Raw genomic sequence first — 24,518 nt, forward strand, 5'->3', positions numbered from 1 at the left:
AACACTGCAGGATAGGATTGTCATTCAAGAAAAGAGTCAATGTGCCAATTCAGAAAAAAGAAATAAAAAAAGAAAACGACAAAATAATGGTCACATAAATTTTCATTAGCATCTTCATTGCGACCGCCCAACCAGTGGGAGAAGATGTTCCCCGGCCCAGTCATCGCCATGACAACATGACTGCAACACAGCTTGACAAGCATCCTCTGTGTGTGTGCCTGTCTATCTGTGAATTTCTCTGGAAGCGGGATCTCTAGCTGGACGCATGCATCACCTGCTCTGTCTATTTTTTATTCCCCTTGAGTCTGGAGAACAGGGCATGGTCAAGAGTGTGGAATGAAGCCAGGCAGGCTTGATCCATCCCCCACAATTCCTCCTGACAGGCCGAAACACTGAGACCTGACTCTATGCCAATCACTCTGATTTCAACGCTTAATTACTGCTAATCTTACACCGTGTCACAACCGCTAATGATGCTTTGGAGCCTCTGTTTCTCCCTCAGTTCCCTCCAGCAGACCTCGGCCAGAGCTAACGGTGTCTTAAGTTCACTTGAAAGCCGCTCTCTCTGTACCCTGAGGCAAAAGACAGAGCACAACTCAAGCTCTAGTGAAAGTGTAATGAAGCCCATGCAGCTTGTATGTTGGCATGAATTGCTATGAGGAACCGTCTGGAGTTATTCTTCCTCGGTTTGGTTCTACCACCAGACACGATATGAGACGAGGCAGATTGACTGCAGGTGTCGGTTGTGGTGGTAAACTTTATTAAAACTGAATCTTTGACTGTTCAAGAGATAGCATTTTTTTTTTAATTCTGTCATCATTTACTCACCATCTTGTCATTTCAAACTTTATTGTCTTTCTTCGATCTGCAGAACACAAAAGAAGATATTTTGAAGAAAGTTGATGACTGAACAGCACTGGCCCTCATTCACTTCTATTGTATGGACGCAAAAACAGTTGCAAGTTAATGGGGGCCAGTTATCAACAGTTATCAAAATATCTTCTTTTGTGGTCTGCAGAAAAAGACAGGTTTGAAATGACAAGAGGGTTAGTAAGCGATGACAGAATTTTCATTTTCGGCTGAACTATCAACAAAAATAACTATGTATACATTATAAGAAATTCTGAGATAATCCATAGACAATAAACAACATATCTGATTACCTAGTTATATCATTCACTTCTTTTAGTCATTTAAAAAAGCCTTGATTTGCAGCGTTTACAAAGTCTGCATTTCTTTTAGCACTTCATTCAAGATGAAAAAACATAATAAAACGCACACTGTGCAGAAAAACACATCGTCAATCATTCATGAAACCATGAATGGGACAGACCTGCATTATAGTAGCAAAGGTATAGATATGCCTTCAACAATCCAGACATACGCAAAAAACAAATGTGATGTTGGCGTCCTCTATATTTTAACATGTCAAGATTAAAAAGAAAAGGAACATGCATAATAAAGTAATAATTATGAAAATAATGAAACTGATTTGATGTATAAAGAGTCGCTGATTAATCTTATTATGTATGCAACAAACTATTCATAACGTGCAAAATCCTGGTTGTGACTCATTTGAAATTGCCGATTCAACTTGATAAGAAAGACGAAGGGATTGCTCTCACTGTCTAGAATAAGGCACTTTAAGGAAAGGCTTGTATATTAAAGAATTCAACTAAATTGATAGCACAAATTAGCAAACCAGTGATAAATGAAGTGTTCAATAACATAATGAAATACACATGATTCAAAATCGTTGAGATGCAAAGTTCAGCTGAGTGTAAATTACATAGTATATGCAAAGAAAAAATGATCATTTTAAGTTTAGATATTAATTTTGCTTGTTGAAAAAAAAAAACGAAAAGAAAGAAAATCTTTTCATATTTTATATAGAAAATGACAATATTTTTTTTAATTACCACAGTATTTGATCATAAATAGGTCCAATTCAAAATGTGTGTGACATTAACAGAGTCAAATTCAGAAGACTTGTTTAAGTACTGACATATTTAGTGTTTATCTTTAATCTTCTTTACACCCTGACAAATATTCTTCAGACAAACAATTTGAATACATAAAATGCTCAAATTCCTCCATCATCTGCACTAGCAACAGTAACAATAATTTCCCTGTCTAATCATTTTAATGTACTACGGCGCGAATACGCTAATATGTGCTGCTTGGCTTGTTTTGCTGCACTAGCCAAAACGCAAGCAGCAGACGTTTTCTGTACCATGGACAGCTCTCTTTGAAATCACTCTCTTTGAAATGAGTTTTACACAAAACGCTATGATATAACTGTCGTGTCTAATATGGTCACTGCAGTTTTATTACTCTCTGTATCACAAAGTCTCTAAAAGTGTTAGGCTGACAGACTCACAAAGCGATGCCTGCAGTGAGAAACAGCAGTTGCCCATTCACTGGGCTTCAGACCTGCTCTGCGTCTGACCCCACAAGAGCTTTAACATGCGACACGTTCCACAAAATTGCACTGAGAGGGAGACCCTGCCAGGCTGACATTTAAACCCCAGCATTGTACCCAGCTGTGACCCCGAACCGCCCTCACTCAATGCCTGAGGGCGCTGGCTCAGTCTGTCTCGGTTCTGCTCTCGCCTTTCTATACCAGCCCTAACATACACACATACACAAATGAGACGATGTGCAGAGTTGGGAAGAAATGTAGGCTAGACCAACATATGGTATTTAATGAATCATCGACTCTCTGATGACTAGAAGTTATCAGTTTCATTTCACTGCTTTGGATCGAAAAGGACAGTAAATTACAAATGGCAGAAAAGAAAGCAGAAAGGTGTTTAAGAGATTAGAATCAATAAGGAAACAATCGTTTATCGATTACAAAGCGCCACTTACACTCAAAGAAAAACTGTATGTGGGAGGAATGTTTCGTTTGAAGCACTTGTTGTCACACTAGCCATACAGTAGTGGTATGACAACCGCACCACTTACTTTACTTTAAATTCATGTTTTAAAATAGAGGCTGCAATTTTCATAACACCAACAGTCTCTTACAGTATGTCAGAGAGAGATGATGTAAAATGGCTGTTTGGTGGAGGGTCAAAAAAAATTGAATCCTGTCAGCTTAAGGCCAACCAGCCCCCTCTGATAAACACCCGTCACCTTCTAAAAGGGAAAAGGCAGGAAGGGAGGCGTAATGAGGGATGGATGTAGGTGCCTACACTTCACACGCTATTTGCTTTTCAGCACTCATAAATGAAATCCTCTCAGAAGGCTTTGGAGAGCTGCTTCGGGGGTTGATTGGTGGGGGGGTGCCTGTGCAGACCTGCATCAAACGCTCTTTCCCTGACCAAAAGGTCAGACCACGGTAAAAGGTTGCCGGAGTCGCATGCCCGTCTCTTTTATCCGTCCTCTGGAGCCCTTACTCCAGTGAAAGAGGAGAGAGAAAGTCAGGCTGAGCGAGGTTTGCTCTGTGGTGGCTGCTCCGCAATGACATTTCACACAGGGATCCTACACAGTGACTACTGGCATTTAAGTAACTTTAAAAGCAGGCAGACTGGGCTTGCTCATAGCATGGGTTTTATAAATGGTCGACGTGCATGCTGAAACTGTTATAGGGGGCTCCACCAAGAGATCTTATTTAAAATGCTACTTAATAAATTAAGTGAATAGCCTACACCCCGGCTCTGACAGAAAACACTCGCATATGGACACCTTTATCCCTCAGGTTGACACGATCAGAATAGTGTACACCACATTAGCACGCCAGCAACTCATTAACACACAGCTGTTTTGCACAAGAAGTTAGGATGCCCTCCATCTGTTGCAAGTGTGGAGGATATGACGTCTGCTAATGTTGCAAATAATAGCAAAGCACTTTGAAGAGAGGAAGAAGGATTTGTTGACCCTTAATCTGCAATGCTACAGAATAAAACACAGGTAGTAAATGCTTTAGCCAAGGATTCGGCTAGGACACAAAATAAACAATAAATTGTAAAATAAAGTAAAAGTATATATATATTTTATTTCTTGAGCCTATGCCAGTAGAGGCAATTGTTGATATTGTGTTAATACTACACACAATAAACATACAATTATAAATATATGAATAGAAAAATATTATAAAATCAAAATATCATGTCAACATGCCTCATTTATTGCCAAATATATATATATATATATATATATATATATATATATATGCAACAGGATCTATAAATCCAGTAAAGAGTAATGATTTTCATCTCCCGACCGCTGAAAGACCTTTAGAAATAAGGACACAGAGAGAGAAAAAAGTAGACAGACACGACACAGGGTTAAGCTTTGAAGTTGTGTGCAGCACTCTTGATCTTGATTTCATTTCATTTTTCCCTATTGTGTTATTCCCTCTTTCCCCTGCATTAGGAGGACAACATCATTTGCTTTGATGTCTTAGGCAGAATTATCATGGCTTTGCATATAAGAGTTAAAGAATATCTCCAGACTGACTCACAAAACCAAAGTATGCCCAGACCAGCTGAAAGTGGACAGCGCAACTCTGTAAAGTCCACTCTGGCGAAGTGTGATGTCATGAATCATGATCAATTTGTCTGGAACAGCAACCTAGAAAAAACATTAAGAGTCCACTCAACGGAAGCATCACACGGACTGCACTTGCATTCGCATCTTCAACATTTAAGAGCTGGAACAGTAAAGTAGAAATAGATTATAATGTATTTAAATAATAATGACATATGGCCATCATATTTTTTTTCATTTTTCAATTTTATAAATTTGCACATTGGATTCAGATTGTAGACCTTGAAATCAAAGCTAAACATATTTTGGCTTGAGCATGAAGCTTGACTCAAAGTGATGTTCTCACCCCCTCCATAAATTGTTTCCATTTAATGAAATCTATTTGTCATTCACTAAATATCATTCAATATTTATTATGTACTGTAAAATAAATGAATAGAACTAGAGGTGAAGTTGGTGTGACGGTGAGAGAAGAGTTATCAACACAAGCAGTTGTTTTTATATTCTTGCCTTGTGATTGACAGGATTGGGAAAACAAGCTTGTAGAATGCCTTTCATTTGAAGAGCACTTTTCACATTACATACTGTTCCAAAATTTCCAAAAAAATGTCTTCACCCAGTGATCAAGCCAGCTGGGAGTGGAAAACCTCCCTATGATTTTCAAGTGGATGGGGAAGAAGCCTTGGAAGGACCTATGTTTATATTTTTATGACAAAAGATACAAACACATATATTAAAGAGACACCCCAAAATGGTCAACAATAATTACCAAAAGTTATTCAATTATTTCTTGTTGAAAACTTCAATAATCGCACACAACACAATAAAAAAACACCCATATAAATACTGACACACTCTCCTTGCACAATAGAAACCCACAGAGGCCTATTGTGTATTCTTTTGACCTTCTGTTACTGAATCAATAATAATCTGATCATACAACGATTAGATTGAGGTGATCTTTAAGGCAAGCTTTAATCTCTGCAGTCGTGATCATCCTCACACACAGAATAGTGTACACAGCAAACTGATGTTCGATCTAACCACAGATGAATCTCCACATTATAGTGCAGCGTCGGCAGAGCCACAGCTGAAAGCCACCATTAGGGCTAAAGTGGATCTTCATTTGTGCCACCGTGCAACGGACACGAAGGCCATATATGTTGGCCTCCAGAATAACAAATATTTGTGTTGCCATGGTGATCCTGATTTATCTGTTCCGTCCTATCTGGCGGATTAATACCTTCAAGGTCATTCTAATGAGGCTGTGGAACACAGTGGAATGTATCGAATATTTCTTTGACATATACCGCATTTACATTTCATTTCATTCATGCATTTGGCAGATGCTTTTATATAATGTGACTTATAGTGTGCTCATGGTACACATTTTATCTGTCCATGCATTCGCGTTTTAAAGATTTTAAAATCAAATGTTTCTGAAGAACACCATCACAATACAATGTATCGATGAACGACACAGAATATTATTTTTATTATAATTTACACTCACACGTCACACACGTCTACAATGTTGTGTGAATGTCTAGGGCAGGGGGGGTCGGCAACCTTTTTGACATGGTGTGCTGTTTAATTTTCTACTTGGTAATCATTGTGCCGTATCAACAAATTGATCTCAATATAATTATTCAGTGTTTGTTATCTGTTCCCTGTAACATTAGAATCATTTTTAAATAACAATTCTATTTTTGAGGAAAAAGCATAATGAACTGAATAGGGCCTGTACCTGTATAAGAAATGGTGATCAAACAAATTGTTTGATAAGAGTTGTAATATCTTGACTAAGATGAGATAATGTTGTGGAAGTATTTAAAGTTGTTAATACTGTACTTTACTAATGTTAACAAACCAAACACACCAGCTGTGTCATGTGGTGTCTGGTGGTGGCGCTCCGCTACTGAGCTGGACTCTGCTCAAAACCCTGCCGCACCACAGAGGGCCACACACATACATGTAGACGAATCTGTCAAAATGATGTTTTTTGTACAAATAAACTTAATCATAGAGACTTCAAGATACAGTATATTTATCTGTTTGGGAATAATGGAAAAAAATGTGCATTAACACAAAAACCTTATTTGTTACTCAATTTTACCACGTTAATAGCAGGCACAAAATAAAAATAGCGGATTTACAAACATGATATGAAGCCTGTTGATTAAATAATGCTCCAATTCCACATATTGTTTAGTAAAAATAGTGTGAAAATACACTCACCTAAAGGATTATTAGGAACATCATACTAATACTGTGTTTGACCCCCTTTCGCCTTCAGAACTGCCTTAATTCTATGTGGCATTGATTCAACAAGGTGCTGAAAGCATTCTTTAGAAATGTTGGCCCATATTGACAGGATAGCATCTTGCAGTTGATGGAGATTTGTGGGATGTACGAAAAAGGGATAGACATAAAGGGATGGACATGGTCAGAAACAATGCTCAGGTAGGCCGTGGAATTTAAACGATTCCCAGTTGGCACTAAGGGGCCTAAAGTGTGCCAAGAAAACACCCCCCACACCATTACACCACCACCATAATTGCATTAATGAAAAATTGAACAGGTGTTCCTAATAATCCAATTTGCACCAAGAGTAGATTGTGTCCATTGTGTGATACCTGTGAGCTGTTCTAGACGGGATGTTGCGCGGCGCATTGCGTCTTGTATACAACCCTCTTTACTGTACATTTGAAGGCTAATAATATTATCAAGAATATACCCGTTGTTCTTTCAATTCTTGAATTGGTTGTGATGCTTCAAAACATCTTTTACAGGCAGATTTTGTGGTGCCACATTGAGCCTCTTATCTCTGTTTTCTAGTGATTTTCTCATGTTTAGTTTCAAAGTTAGGTTGGTAAATGGCATACAACATTGAATGCACACAGACTGTTAAAAGATTTAAATGACATTGTGCAGCACAATTTCCTAGATCAGCACCTGCTGTGCGCCAACTGTATGAGCTATAACCAAACTTTATTATAAGGAATACTATGTAGTTTGTCGTAGGTACTTGAACTGGGCTTAAACATTTTCATAAACTAAACCAAAAATATACATTTTGGAATTAATATAACAATTAACTGCATGTGCTTCGCCTGCCGTTGATTTCACTCCAGCTTGCCGATAGTGAACCTAGGTTGGTATTCAGAGTATTCGTGACACTGTAAAATATCTGATACACGTGCGGCTCTGAAAAGCTTCTTAATGAGTGTAAGTGTGAACAGGGAATGTTACGGAAACCTCATTTACAAATCACAACAGAAACACCAACGTGTCTCCCAAAAGACTTCTCAACTGCTGCACTAAAAGATCAGCTTAAACACCAACTATAGATCTGTTATATTAACTGCTATCTGTGTTTAGAAATTTCACTCCAAAACTTATCTAAAACGGTTTCAACAAAAATTCTGTATGTATGCCTATACAGCAATTATTTTCTATAATATTGTTTTTTCATGCTTTTACAGTATATACCATGCTAACCTTTTTACCACGAAAATAAATTGAAATACATGTTAAAGATAGGTGTAAAAGCCTGTCCTCTTACATACAATGGTAAGCATAGTAATCAGAGGTCAGTTTCCAGCCTTACACTTTTTTCTATCCATGAAATCATTTCACTCAAATATATGTCACAATACGGAAGGAAAACCATTGCAACCTGTTTCACGCTGACTTCAACTTTTTGTTTCCTGAAATGTTCACATGTAGTCCAACACTTCAGCAGGCAGAGACAAGCAAGGAAGGCCTGGTTGAGAATAGCATCTGAGAATGGGCACTTCCTATTCTTACACCTGCATGCTCAGTCTTGACAACAGATTCCACTCTATGACATGCCGTAGTATCATATGCTAATGTTTATTTCAGTGCATCAAATTCAATTCTCTTGTGGGGTGGGGGCTGGGAGAGAGAGAACGGGAGGATATCAGAGGTTTTGCTCAATTCAGGAAAGTCTTGGATATATACGAACTACATACTTTTTTTTGTCATCTGTGATGTTTCTTTGAAAAGCTACTGTAGCATGTGCACCTAAAACAGAATACATATCCCTATATATGCAAGATTTGATGCACTTTACAATAGCTGTAAGTCCTTTTAATTACAGACGTTTTATGTTCATTTTGCTCCGGATTTCGTTCTTTCCACTTTTTCTGTTTGTTATTGTATTTATGATTAGAGTATCCCTTGTCACCAGCCAAGCTCCCACAACATAAAATTAGCATTTAAATAGCCTACATAGTTAAATTAAGGTGAAATAACTGAAAGTAAATAAGCAGAGTTTACAAGCATCTTACCAAGACCATTCTATTAAAAACAAGCATGAACACACATCATTTTCTCAATAAAAGTACATACACAAAGATACCGTGGTCCCTCTTTTTTCTTTCTCCCTTTCTCTCACTCACACAGATACAGACACACACGAGCGCAAACATGAAGAAATCGTTGTTGAGATTGGTACCTGTCATTGATGATTTTCTGCTTTCCCGCATTATCGGTTGAAGTGGTGCTTGGAGAATTCAGCTGCTAATGGCTGCTACCATGCGTGAACAATTCCTCAGAAATGTGCACATTTATTCACAAACTCAGTCAGTTGGACCTTTTGACAGCGTTCGTTTCCTGCTAATTTGACATTAAAGTGGTGAATAGCAGTGGCTCATTCAAAATTTCAACCACAATCTTTCGTCTACCTGCTCTTGTATCCATCACAACTCATCTCATCCAGAACTGCTCGCCTGCCGATCAAACTACCACCATACCCCTTATAGTCAAGGTATTTCACTTTCTCTTCCTCTCCTGCGACTCTTAGATTCCGTCTATCATCAACAATGTCATGACCACTGCATTCAATGTTGCATCAGATTCAAAGCAGCTTGTATAACATTCACTACTTAAAAAATTCAACTTTGACCCATCTAAAACTCATTATAAGACGATCTCTCTCTTCGATTCATGTCACAGGATCTGGAACACACTGATTCTACTAAATGTCAACTTTTCTCACCTGAAGCAGTCAGAGTTGTTTTTATTATTTGTACACACTTAAGGCCTGTTTTTTAAATAAATGTATTTAAAAAAAATGTTGTGACATATTCATCAACAGTTCGGAACATTCTGTTTTATCAACTTACAAAAGCACAAAGCTTTTTTATTTTTTAACCCTTTTGTGGTAATCCAACACACCACATGAGCAAAAGTATCATCCTAAGGTATTTGAATGAAATCTCCACAGAGCGACACAAAATGCATGCCGGTTTTGGCTGTTGATGGACAGGGCTCTTTTTTGGACAATACTTTTTAAATCTCTTTCATCACATCTCTACACCTGGATTTCTCCCACTCTTCCCACCAACTGCTAGGAAAGGAGTGTTACCGAGTTACCGATAGGCCGGTGCAGCTAACGTCGACTGTCTAGGATTTAGTCGCTATGGAAACCCCCATCATAGCTGACGTGGGGTGGCAGTCACTGTCGCTATGACAACTGGGCCAGCTGACATACAGGTGGTCTGGGGGCGGGTGATATCACCAGGTGTTGTATGCCCTCCGTGACCCCTGGCAGTGATCGGAGGAGGAAAAAAGGTTGGGCTTTTCCTATTCCTTTTTCACTTTCTCTATCATACAATCTTCATCCCTTCCTATTTTTTCATTCCCTTTTCAAAAAAAAAAATGTGTATGTAACTCTGTGTTTCCTCACACAGTCTTTCTCCCCCATCTCTCTCTCTTTCTCTGTCCTTTAATCAGGGAGGGAGCTATAAAGAGGTTCATCTTTTTACAGAGAGAAGGATATGATATACTGGCCAGCAAATGAGTTCATTAAAACATTAATCAACACATTTATCAACTATCAACGGAAGAAAAAAAATCTCCCCTCTCCCCCTCGTGCCTGCTTCCAACTCAAACTCTTCTTGTCTCTCTCACCATCCAACCCTTGCACTCTCCTCTCTATTTCACACATATCCAATATATTAATATGATATAACATTTTACAGTCTCTTTCTAAAGTGTTTGTGTGCTCAAAACAATATACCTATATAAAACTATGCCTGGAGGAAAAAACACAAAATGCACCTTGCTTTTCCAGTAGCCTACCTAGTACACTAGTACAAGACTGAAGTTCTTCATGCACATACAGTGTGACATTCAAACATCACATCAAATAATCATGTCTTCATATTAAATGTTGCATGTGCCCACATGGAGGTACGACCTGTGGAAGGCCTATCGATCCTCCCTCCTTATCTCTCTGACATTTAACAGTCACATCTACTGTCATATCGGATTTCTAAGCGATTCTGTCCTTACTTTAGGAGAAATGTTGCGATAGAGAGAGAGAGATTGAGAGAAAAGCATTTCAGTCATGCATGAGGTGAAAGCAGAAGAATCCTAAGACTTGATTGGCCCCCATGGGAAGCCTTTTCTATTCTTTTCTTTCCATGCTTTTCCTATTAATATCCTTTTCCCCCTGACTTATCCTTTATGTTTGATTTGTTTCTTTAATTTTTTCTACCTCCGTTTTATTCTTCATTCCAGATATGTCATTCTCCTTTACTCCTTTTTATCTCTTCCACATGTATATCCATCTTTTTCAACTTATCCCTCTCACAACCCGCATCAATCCACCTACTCGCACACACCTCTGAGCAAAACACACACATTTCTATCCACGGCTCTGCATGCCCTTTTTATTTCGTGCAGGAGCTGTGATTTCAGCTTCATCTGATCACATTCACACAGCCGAGATAATTTCTCTTTCCCTTCCTGCTGAGAGTCTTGCTCCCCCACCGACCCCTGCCGAGCAGTCGTGATTAAGGCTAATTACCAACAAAACGGGCCAACATGACAAACTTTAGACAGCAGCCCAGAACTCATGTAGCACAGTGAGCCAACTACTGGAGGTATGTTTAGAGAGTGAGAGAGAGAGGGAGGAAAGTAGAAAGAGAGGACTACAAAATGAGTAGAATCATCTTAATTGAGTTTAGTGTAATGAGTGTTCTGGGTTAAACAGGCTGGGCCACTTTACTTGCACCCAAAAAATCCTTGCTGATAAATGTGATAAAGAATCTTAAAAAACATTAAAGAATGTTAAACACAACCAGAATCTTAATTGCATTCTTAATTACTTTTTAATTCATTGTGATATGTGACCCTGGACGACGAAACCAGTCTCATGGGTCAATTATTGAAATTAAGATTTTTACATCATCTGAAAGCTGAAGAAATACGCTTTCTATTGATATATGGTTTGTAAGGATAGGACACTATATGGCAGAACAACAAATGTTGAGAAAATCACCTTTGAAGTTGTTAATCTGAGGCACTGTGGCAGGCAATTCCCCTCACAAAAATAACTTTTTTATACATTTATGGTAGGAAATGTATAAAATATTGTAGCGAGGAAGGCGGGACGGGAGCTGTTGGGCGGGGCCGGTGGCGTGAGTGATAGTGGAAATCAGCTGTGCGCGCACCGGTCCCGCATCTCCCACAGAGGATTTTGGGAGCATTAAAGGACGAATCGACCGGACTGCCAGCGAGAGAGTATCGACCGTGAGGTGGCTGCCAGCATTTTACTTATGTGTTATTGTTTGTTTATTTTTATTAAAATTTGTGTAAATGTTCGCCGGTTCCCGCCTCCTTCCTTTCCAATATTGAACTGTATTTCAAATATCTTCATGAAACATGATCTTTACTTAATATCCTAATGATTTTTGGCAAAAAGAAAAATTTGTAAATTTTACCCCTACAATGTATTTTTGCCGATTACTAAAAATGTTCCCATGCTACTTAAGACTGGTTTTGTTGTCCAGGGTTACATATGTTTTCAAAACTGCATAATATAGTTCGACGCCTGTCATATTTCTCAAACATAAAATATATTTTTTTGACCGTCAAATGACAATAATGCAACCACCGAAGGTTCACTCTGCAACACTTTTGACTTTTACAGTGGATTAAACGATGATGAATTAGTACAAAAAAGTGAGACTTATTTTGTGATGTCGCGCTAGATGTTTTCTCCTCGAGGTCTCTTGGTCACATTTTCTATTGGAAAGCAAATTTAGACCAGGTTCATAAAAGCTGCCGGCACATCAATACCCTACTTGATTACATTCTCACCTCCACTGAGAGGCCTTGATGAATATTTATCAATGTGAATGCACGCTCACCCTCCCCTTTCATCGCATCCGTCCACCGCCCTTCAAAACCTTCTTCACTTAATTTCTTTATGAATATTAAAGGTTGCATTATGTTAGCTCACAGACTGACAGCACTCGAGCAAATCCTGTAATTGTCTTAGCGAGATGGCTGCATCTCATGCTTAATGTGTCAAAAAACATGCGTCCTTTTATTTATTTATTTACCATCTCTTTCTATTGTTGCGTTTGTCTTATATTGGCATGGAGACAACTCTAAGTGGCTCGGAAAACAATTTGTGGAGGTGGGAGGACGGGTTATCAAAGTGCTGCTTTCAATAGGAATGTCTGACATTAATTCTTGGCAAACGATCAATGCCTGAGTTTTCATGTAATGGGAACATCATGGAAAACAGCAGAGGGAAGGAAACTTGAAAATTAAAAAGATCCATGTCAGGGATTGTTTAAAAAGACACGAGAAGAGAAAGATTGCTCACGTTTGACATCATATGCATTCGAATCATCACAAATGTACACGGACTACATGATTACATATAAGTCACAATGTCATTTTAAATAAGTCGCTACAATTTAGGCTATGTGTAAAATGCTTCATGCAAATGGTTAACTTTCATGTTCTGAGGACATTTTAAATCCTAATTTCACTCATAAATTCAACGACAAGTGCAGACTACATTAGCATTGTCATTATGAAAATGCAATGTCTATCTAAAGACCAATTAAAACCAATTAATCCCATTGTATTGATGCAATATGCTTTTCATCATTTACAGAAGTGAACTTTCTATGACTCCCTTATGTGCAAAGCAGTGATGTGATGCATCATTAGTCTTCAACAACGTTCAAAATATATTTAAACACATTGCCATTACATTTTCTTTCTAAAATAATGCTGTTCTGAGGCAGTGCTTGTGTGCTGGTGTCCCTGTATACTGGACTAGTTTACATTAAATTGACAAAGAAGAGACCTAAGATATTAAATATTGCTAAAGCAAGCAAAATCATCTGCAGGCGAGTAAAAAATACTTATATCTTTAGGTATATCTTTATTCAGGTTTTTTTTATTACCCCACCAGCAGATATTTTTTAAGTCACTTTTCTTGTCAAGTGAACGTATCTTGATTCAAGAATTTGTAAAAAGGCAAAACAAGACAAAAAACTAAAACTAGTAAAAAAAATTGCAGTGCAGAAATAAATCTGGTCTTGCCATTCAGACTAATAGATTTTTTTCATTGATAGAATTTTAATCATGTTTGTAAACTTAGTTTTTTTTAGTTTGATATGACAAATATATTTTCCTGTCTGTCTGAAGAAAGATTAAATTTTTTGCTATTTTACACTGTCGCTGTAACAAAATTGTCACTGACATCTAGGGATGAAAAAAATCCCACTGTACCGTGGTCAATGCATATATATGTCTGCCAACTACATCAAAAGAGGTTTTAAAGCAATTCTTAATAGGCTGCTATAGGCCACCTCACTACCAATAAAATAACACGTATCAAATGTCCCTAGAACAGCCTCAACACTCAGTTTTCAATCTAAGTTATTAAAGTACCCCTGTGATATATCACAAGGCAGTACTGCTTATGTAAACTGGTTTTGTGTTTCATGTGGAACAGCACTTTTAATCATTTCAGTTGAAAGTATCCAGTGAAATTACGAAATGTCTCTGTGTTAGGCAATAGTCTCTAAACATCTATGTCTTTGATTGAGATAACTAATAACCATCTGTCCCTCTCTCTCTCTCTCTCTCTCTCTCTCTCTCTCTCTCTCTCTCTCTCTTCTCTCTCTCTCTCTCTCTCTCTCTCTCTCTGCTGTGTGGCCATTTTGATTGACAGAGCATACTTGGCATGTAGCCTTTGCAGCAGACAGAGAATTGAATCAGTGACAGAGAGAGCCACTGAGCTCTATTTAATGGCAATCACAGACACACACAGGCTCATTTACACATCTACAAACACACGCGCTCTCACTTACACACTCACGGGCACACACACATATATAAAGAGTTACAATGATAAAACCTAATTCATTTGGGTGAAATGGGAGAAATGCTCTTTTATATGGTATTTTTTACCATAATTAAGAGATAATATTTGCCATTTAAAAGAGTTGTCGGATTATATCAATGTACAGGACATGCCAAAGTTCTAACGTTTAGGCTCCGTTACTCATCTTTTTATATATTTTTCAAAAGACAAATTGCAATCTTAGCTAGACAATTGAATAACATTGGAATTGTGTTATTAAAACATTTAAAATATAAAAATGAAAACAAAATCATACTTCGATACATTTTGGCATCTAAAAGTAGCCACAATTTGCCCACAATTTGATCAAATGTCCTCTTGGTATTTTTACAGCCAACTTCTTGAGGTTTCACCCTGGGTGGGATGGTTTTTATTGAATTATCTTTTCTTGGCTCTTATTGGCTGAAATTCTTCAACATTCAGTCCAAGCCAGGGATTTAAAAAACATTTTCAAATGTTTTCTAATGAATCATACATTTGTCTAAGAAATGGTTGATCCGCACACTTCAGATTAAGTGATTTTTAAGATCATGAGAAACATTTCAGTCAAGTGACCCTTAACTTGAACAGAAGTCCCTCTGTATAGTTCCTACAGTAAGTATCATCCCAAAAATATACAATTAAAAAACTATAAATGCTTTAAAATGTTATGAGCTTTTGCCCTGGATTTTGTTTCTAGATTCCAAAACTTTGCTGTCATGGATAATGGAAGAAATCATTCTATTTGAGCAATTTAATGGTATTCTGTAGATCTTAGCTCTTTCCTATCTCCCATCAGACCAGTGATTATGTGGGAGGCCAGACTTTTACCTGTTAGGTAACAACGACTCATAAGTGCTTTGAATTTTGCTGTACTTAGCATTTACTTGACAACCACAAATGTACCACATAGCACATCAAAGTGCATTTACATAAAGAGAATAAGACTCCGCATTAATAATCTGAAGTTTCTTCGCAATTAGATTTTAGTGATCATTTTTTGTAGTATTCCATGACATTTAATACTGTACTTGAGCATCTATAAATGACTGCTCAGTTAGGGGGCTGATCTGCCAGTGAAAATGGAGTTGCGTTGTGGGAAAGAAGAATGTCATCATTGGTGAGAGGAAGAGAGAAGAGAAAGACTCCTTTCCTCTGACTTACATCACTAAGTCCAGCCTCAAGAATCTGTAGACCGCTTTCCTTCTCCAGCTGTCCTTTCTGTTCAACTGTTAAAGAGAAAAAGGGAGGAGTCTGTAAGAGGACATCACAGTGTACAGCTTTATAAATGTGTGTGAAGCGAACATTCGAGCTCATCAGAATGAGTGCAGAGTTTCCTCTGTGGGAGACATTGGACTTATCATTCCAAGAGCTGTGCCAGAAATAAAATGATTAAAGGTATCGTAACGTAAGATATAAACTGTACCAAAGACATAACCTTGAAGCTTGTTTTTAATATAAATGCTATCTTATAAATGAGACCCAAAGAAATAACAATTATGCAGTGCCATTTAGCACCATCCTCAAACAGGTACTGAGCTGCCTTTTTTTAAAAGCATAAATATTTGCATTGCTTGTATATTTACATTACATTTACATTTATGCCCTTAGCAGACACTTTTATCCAAAGCGACTTACATTGCATTGTATTATACATTTGTTTCTGGGATCGAACCCATGACCTTGGCATCGCTAGTGCCATGCTCTAACCACTGAGGCACATGAAATTGTACATATAGTAGGCAGCAAGTCAAAATGTATAATACCAAAAGACAGGTGACCCGAATCCTTTTGTCCAGCCATAAAATTATTTGTCATATTGCAGTGGTCATCCTTTTAATGCATTATGTGAAACTGGATAAATGTAAATGTAATAGATGGTTTATGAGACTGGCACTGCATGAAGATTTTAGTCTAACAGGAAATGGCTAGGATGATGTCACTTTGGAGATGATTTTCAATCTGTTTATGCAGATTATATGAATGAGTTTGGCAAATGTAAGATGGGTATACCGGACTTGCCATTTGGAATAATCAATTTGGGTCCTTAAGAAAGTCAATATACTCTTTCTCTTGTTAATTTTGTCTTATGGGGTTTCAGAGACCCCTTCTTCAGCCTATATATAACGCAATTCACACCTGATGGTTGAAGCAATAAATGAAACAATAAATTATTCAGACTGCACCCACTAGAAGTATATATATTTCCTCAGTAAAGTTGAGTGCGGTAAGAAAAACAACTGAATTGTGTGGTTGCAAAATGTAATTATTGAATTTCATCATATTTCTAGCTAATAAATCAAAATTCTGCAGCTGTTTTCAAAATTTCACTAAATCATACGTTCCGGAAACTCATTTGACATTATGTCAAAATGAAAAGCTTGTTATTTAAACCTTGAGACAAAGATGTTACTGATGATTTAAATGGTCCAAAAATATAGAACCATTTGTGTGTGAGACTTGCAATGTGCTTTGTTTGTGTGCTGAAACCAAATCAAACATCTCAATGTGTAGCAGCTAAAACAAATAACTGACAACAAGTGTAATGTGTGGGGTGTATTTAAAAGGCTTATGCAAAGATTATCGAAACATTAATTTGCTGATAACAATATGTTTGCAACAGAGCAATCCTCTCAAGAGGATCAGAGATCGAGGTTCAGGTGACATAATTTTGCTTTAAATAATTCTCTGAGCAGTAAAATCAATGGTACTTTTCGTTAAATGTTATGACTTGCTTATGCAAATTTCCCTACAGGGATGGGAGGTTTGCTATTGTTTTTTGAATGTGAAGTTGCTGTGTTGGAAGCATTAGTGAATTTATCTCCATCTAATCAAGTATTTCCAGTTCATGGGGTGATGTTTTAAATTGACACCTACTCGTGGGTGCAAATTCTCTTAACTTTATTCTCTCAACTATTGCCATCAGAAAACATAGCGAAAACAGTGAACGAGCATAATGTGTTAAGTATTATTGGTTATTTGGCCTGCTCTAATATTGGTTTGTTGACAGCCCAAACAAACCAATTCAAGAAATACCTGACCCACTAAATTGCCTTTTTGTCTGACACAGCTTGCTGTCTCCTCCACACAAACCCAGCAACAAATCAGTATGAAGGTCAGCAGTAGCTGTATTAAGGTTAACATAACTAAAAAAACAAGCAAACATCAGTTTAAACCAACCAACATGCACAAGTCTTTATACTTTATACCGGAAAACGGTTTGTTTTTTTAAGGCAAAGACGCAGGCCCGTGATGAACGCGCCATTTTTCGTTCTGTTCAAATAGGATCAATTTCTACACCGTCATTTACCGGAAAAACATGCATCAGGTTCACTGGTAAATTGAAGCATAGAATATATGAAGATCCTTTATAAATATCACATTCGTTTTTTATTTAGATGTTATGGGTTTAATTTCAACGTTGTCTGTCTAGAGATAAGCCACGCTGTTTGTTTTCAGCTCCTTTGGGCGTGTTGTTAGGGATTATTCCGGAGTCAGGTGCGGGATGCAAAAATCTGTTTAATGCAACAATAGGAGAGCAGTGAGGTTAAGAGGCAGAGAAAGATAGTGGAGAGAAAAACATATATACAGTATATACAGTTTTAAAACAGAATAACAAACACAAAGGAAGATAAGGAACATGTGAAAAGAAACCAAGGGGAAGAAATTGGACTTAAAAGAAAGAAAACATTAAGGCCAATGAGACATTAAAGAAGAGACATGCAAAGAAAGTGTGAGAAATTTGAGGAAGTATAGAACCAAATGAGTCGAGAGAGGAGAGCTCTGTAAGTGCCCCCAGATGACGTCTATGCTAATGATACCAGCTGAGTTGGTCTCCAGTGTTAGTCTTGTCTGGTGGAGTCTCTTTAATTAGGATTTAATCTATCAAAACCCATTCCTATCCTCTAACAGGCTTAATGCTACATTGCATGTCATTAACCACGATGTCTCTGCCAATCAATGAGTGGCTCATCTCTCCTTAAATCCCTGTCTGTATGCTTGTCTCTCTGTCACTCTTGAAAGAATTGCCTCTGCGTTCAGCATTAAAGTCTTGTCTATATAAACATGTGCGCGTGTGTGATTCTATACAATACAAGGCAGGTAGACGATACAAGGCAGGTAGACGAGTGCATTTAAGTGTATATCAGGTCTTGCATTTCAAAGAAAACCAAACTAAATGTTTAAGTCAATGGGTTTAAAAAACTCTGAACAATTCTCATTTAGAGATATTTCAAACATTTATTACTGCCACATACATTTGGTGGTCACACATGCTCAAGAGGCAAATATGACCTTTACTGTTCTTCAAAAATCTGATTAAAACTTTGTATTTCTAACGACACAAAAATATATATTAATTTAAATGAACTATACCTAGATAATATTAATACAATTTTATCAAATGTAAGCATCAATATTTTAGGTCATGATGAGCAACAACCGTTTAAGGTGACATTCCACTCGAAAATAAGAATTTCCTCACCTTCATGTTGTTCCAAATCTGTCAAAATTTGCTTGTTCTGAAAAATGCTTGTAATCATCGTAGTATGACAAATTACAACGGTATAGCCAAAAGTGCCCAGAAGGCTTTCCTACATTCTTCAAAATATCTTCCTTTGTGTTCAACGGAACAAAAAAAATGATGTGATACTATGGTAGTCATGGGTGGCCGAGAACTGTTTGGTTTCACTTTTGGATGAATATGGAGAAGGGGATATTTCACAGGCAAAACAACATTTCCCCATGTTTTCCTTACCCTCAAGGCTTCCTGACTGAATATAACTTTCTTCTTGAAGAATAATTCACCTGAGGCTTGTTTGCATCATAAATTCCTGTGACAGTCGCGGCATTTTTCGTTCTGTTCAAATAGGATCAATTTCGTCACTGCCATTTGCCGGAAAAACAAGCCTCAGGTTCACGTGCAGCAGAGGGATAACGGAAGCTAGACATCAGTGTTAATAGTGCTGTCAATATGGACATCTATCTTAAACAAACGCATCAATTCACATCAAAAGGCCCTTGTTAAGACCACAGAGCCGAGTCCAGCATTTCTTTGATCGATGGATGCACTTTTTGGAGCTTCAAAAAGTCGACGCCCATTTATTCCCATTCTACAATGAAAGACGGAATATCCATACTCTCACAAACACTTGTTTAACCCTATTTTAAAAAATCATATAACTTGAATCATGGCAATAATGTTCCTGCATTGTTTGTGTTTCGGTTAGTTTTTCTGCCAAGTGCCTGAGAAATACTAAAGCAGAGTAAACTACGTTAGCACATATCACATCACATATTCGCACATGAGGGAGTAAATCTCACTCTCCCCTTCGCTGAGCCTTGACCCAGTCTTGCGAATGAAACTGCACCCAGGTTAACCTTGTGTCACAGCCAATCCCCAGAACCCCTCAGAGTCTCCATTTATTAGTGCTCAAAGACTGTGGAGGCCTCCTCCATCCACTTTGCACTCAGGCCTGTCTGCAGCCACTTTAAATGTAAATGAAAGGCTAGGGACAAAGTCGGAGAGCCCGAGCGTTTCTCTGGGGAACAGCATTGCGTGAGGATAAGACGGCCTGCTTTTTAAAAAAATGCATCGTGAAGGTTTGTGTTTTGTTGCGTTTAGAACTATTCATTGGATTTGGATGTGGTTCAAAGGTAATGGAAGATAAATAGAGATAGGATCTGTCCACAGATGATAAAAGAAGATAGAAGACCTACTATTGTTGGCTGTGGTGGCCTGGCAAAGCTGCCACAGAGTGGAAAAATAAGGGCTATGAGTCGAATAAATTAAAGAATAAAAATGAAATATTTTTGGTAAGTGGCAAGCCCTCAGCATATATTTTAGATCAGAGTGTAATGATGATCTGTTTTGCAAATACACGGAAGCTGTATATTCGCTGATTTTGTTAGGTAAAAATTGTCCTGACTTTTAAAATGATTCAAAACAGACCATGAAAACATGTGTCAAATCAGATTTTCAAGTCGTGTCTCAGCTGGCTTCAATTGGGTATTGTATATGTCACTACAATTTTATTGCAGATATGCTTTTCTCCGTGTGCCAGCTGTTCCAATGGCTGCTTCACTTATGTTTTAATGGTCCGAATTCAACCCCTCACGTATATAAATACAAATGTATTATGTACTGACAATATGGCTGTGTTGGTTAACATTAGTAAAAACAGTAACAACCATGAACTAACAATGAGAAGTCTAATATTTCAGCATGTATTAATCCTTATTAAAGTTAAAAGCAAAACAATTATTCAAGTCACAACGTTTGATTTTTAGAACATTAATAAAAAATAATTAATAAACATCTTTAGTTCATGTTAGTTAATGCAGCTAATTTTAAACAAATACCCAGAATGTCATTATTTCATGTCTAAACTTAATCTGTAATTAAAGATTTTATTTCATTATCCTCGTTAACACCAACATCAGTGAAAATGTTTAATGTTTATTTAAAGCTCATTTTAAAGTTTCTATACAGTTAACCTCAAGCAGATCAAATATTGAGATGGTTTGCTTGATTTGAATTAAATAATTTATTTCCAAACAATCACTGGAAAAAGAACAAGGGCAACCTGTTGGGAATCAAGGCAGATTTGGATGTTGGGTTTCTTAAACCACACTACTCATAAGAAACAAGTGCTACTTTTCTCTCTAAGGCGCTCTCAAGGCTTGTCCTGCAAATGTCAAGATGTCTGGAGGACTTCTGAAAATTGTGGCGCACTTTAAACAGAAAGTCGAGCATGACAGTAAAAATGTAAACAAGTCAATAAAACCATACGACCTGATTAAGCTTGTGTGGATATTTACAGAGGGTCTTGAAGCTGAACGTAACTTTGCCAACACTCCTCAAACTGTAGCAGTATTCTTTCCTGCTGGCGATGTTTTTTTGAACGAAACATCTGGATCAGAAATGTTCCTTCAACTAATAAACATGAATAGATATATTGTATACAATCTAAGTCACTGTGGATATAATGTGGTAACATTGGTTAAAGTGGTTGTACACCCAAAAATGAACATTTTATCAACATGTATTCATCCTCTTATCATTTTAAACCTCTATGAGTTTCTTTCATCTGCAGAAAACAAATGAAGATATTTAGAAGAATGTTGGTAACTGAACAACGGCAGCACCCATTCACTTCTCTTGTACAGACACAAAACCAATGCAAGTCATTGGATATCGCCGTTGTTCGGTTACCAACATTGTTCAAAATGTCTTCTTTTGTGTACTACTGCAAGATTAATAAAGATCAGTTAATGCTGTAAAATATATTGTATATCATATAAAAAATATAATTTCATTGCTAGTTTACGTAAGCTAATGCATAAATGAATAATAAATTAGGGTAAAGTGTTACCAATGCATTTTAATGCAACATATTATTTGTCCTGTACCGAGAAGAGGCTCAGATGGAGCAGCACCATGTGCATTTATTTCGTTTTATTTGCGAGAGCAAGAGTGATTGAGAGATCGTGTTTGAAATGAGGGCCATCCCACCTTGCCTATTCCCCAATCTGTTTGCAAAAGCATAATGCCGTTTCAGGATGACAGAAAAAAGCATTTTCCAGAAAGTGCTCATGGATCTTTTAATATCACATCTTCATCTCCACCTCCCACGTTCCTCTGCTCACCTATTCACCCAATCAATCCATCAATCCATTCCATGGCTGCCAATGAAAACGTCTGCAAGCAAAGAGATGATGACAAGTGCCTGCCTGATGTGCCTATAACCGTTATCGAGCAATCACTCCAGAATTAGAGCAGACATCATGACAGATGCCAAACCTGCTGCATATATACGTATCTATCACAGAGAGTGAGAGAAAAACAAAAAGAGGGAGACGGATACTAAATAAGATGGCTGGGGATATAAGAACCACCTTTGTTTATCAGAAACAGAAAATATCATTCTATTAGCATAAAATCATTTTGGAGACTAGGAGTTTTTCTTCGGGGCGCAAAGGGGGGCTTAACAGTTTAGAGGGTGGGCCAATAAAATTATTAAATGAATACTGTAAATGCAGAGATGGGGGACACCGGTCATATGAGCTTTCCTGTAGCTCAGTGGTTAGAGCATGGTGCTAACAACGCCATGGGTTCGATCCCAGGGATTGTACATAATTAGAAACAAATGTATAGTGTAATGCAATTTTAGTCTCTTTGGATAAAAGCGTTCGCCAAATGCATAAATTTAAATGTGAATGACTTGACTCGAGTCAGACTTAAGTTGCAAATTTTAGGAATAGAGACTTGCAGAACAAATATTAATAAAAGAATTGACTTGACTTTGACCTGCTATTCATGACTTGAGACTTGACTCTGACTTTAATTAAAACTCTCTAAATAACTTCTTTTGTTAAAAAATATCTGTTTTTAAACGCGGCTCAACCTAACCACGAAAGCAGAGAGAGAAAAAAAATTATGCATCGACAGTCTGACTGGACATGGAAGGCGCTACGCCAAGAATAATTAATTTCGGGTACCAGGATTATGTGCGAGATGTTGCTAAGAAGAGAAGATATACAACTATCACCACTTCTATTTCATTCGACACTTCAAATCCCACAAAAAATTGTAAGTGACGAAGTCAGTCCCACTGATCTCAGCTAGGCTAACACAAACGTCTTGGTCAAAGAGTTGGTCAAAGTTAATAATCCAAGGCACTCAAATATAATTGAAAAAATATAAAATGCCATTATTTCATCATGGCTTTAAAATAAAAAAAACTGGTGACACAAGTACTGCACACCTACGCGTTGTAGCTAATGAGCCTGGTCATGTGAGCAACCTGGTCATGCTGTAAGTTACAGGACAAGCAGGAGAGAGAAGATTCAAATGATACAAAGAGAACGTATCTCACCCAATATTATATGCCTTTTTGATCTGTGGATCTTTATTTGCATATCTCTGTTAATTTATCATTTTGAATGAATATTGTTTTGTATCTATTTATTTTTTATTTAATTCTATATTGAGAGATATACCCAACTTTTTGTTATTTGAATCATGTTTCATATTGAAACAGCTGTACCTAAATAGTCTAATTGCAGTTACATTCAAATTTTAGGCTATGTAGTTTTAATTTCAATTTTTTGACTTGTATTGCATTAACAACTCAGCTGTATGTGGCTACCTATTGAGTAGAAATGCATATCGCAATTTGTTCATCCATAGTCCATCATTTTTACTTATGTTTTAATTTTAACTTTTTAATATATACATCCCCTCTCACATACCTTCTCTGGATCGGTTCAACTTATGTGGAATGATCAGCCCACTGCTACAAGATCTGCAGATTCTGTAGCCATCTTTAAGAATCGCTTGAAAACACATCTCTTCCGTCAACACCTGACTGATCAGTTCTGATTTATATTTCTTTTCTACTAAAAAACACCCGATTTAACTCTGTATACTGTGTTCGGCTGTATGAGACCAGTTCTTTTGATTGCACTTATGCTTTTTGTTGCCCTTGTGTTGTCCCAATTGCTTCCATTGTTTACCCCATCTGTAAGTCGCTTTGGATAAAAGCATCTGCTAAATGACTAATGTAAATTTAGTTAAATCATCAAACAGTTGAATGACTTGCCAGTGACTTGCTTGACCCAAGCTATGACTTCACTAGAACTACTCGACATATTGCAGTGACTTGACTTGATTTGCTTGCTTGAGACTGTAAGGTTAAGAGTTGAGACTTACTTGTGACTTCAAAATGTGTGACTTGCTCTCACCTTGCCGGGGGAAACGGTAAACAGAAGATAGGTGACAATTCATCAAAAGGTTACATCCATGGGTGAATAAAACCAGAACTAGTAACAAACATAGTAC

At 37.3% G+C, this 24,518-nt stretch overlaps 1 protein-coding gene across 3 annotated transcripts in view; it reads right to left on the reverse strand.

Moving 5' to 3' along the window:
• Positions 1 to 24,518, reverse strand: part of ptprn2 (protein tyrosine phosphatase receptor type N2) — a 146,234-nt gene that overhangs the window by 47,322 nt on the left and 74,394 nt on the right. For all 3 annotated transcript variants that reach the window (XM_056746981.1, XM_056746967.1, XM_056746975.1), the window contains one exon: positions 15,842 to 15,906. In XM_056746981.1, coding sequence (XP_056602959.1) covers positions 15,842 to 15,906 — 65 coding nt within the window. The remainder of the gene's footprint in view (positions 1 to 15,841; positions 15,907 to 24,518) is intronic.

This window comes from Triplophysa dalaica, chromosome 1, assembly GCF_015846415.1.
Source record: "Triplophysa dalaica isolate WHDGS20190420 chromosome 1, ASM1584641v1, whole genome shotgun sequence".
Classification (NCBI taxonomy): Eukaryota; Metazoa; Chordata; class Actinopteri; order Cypriniformes; family Nemacheilidae; genus Triplophysa; species Triplophysa dalaica.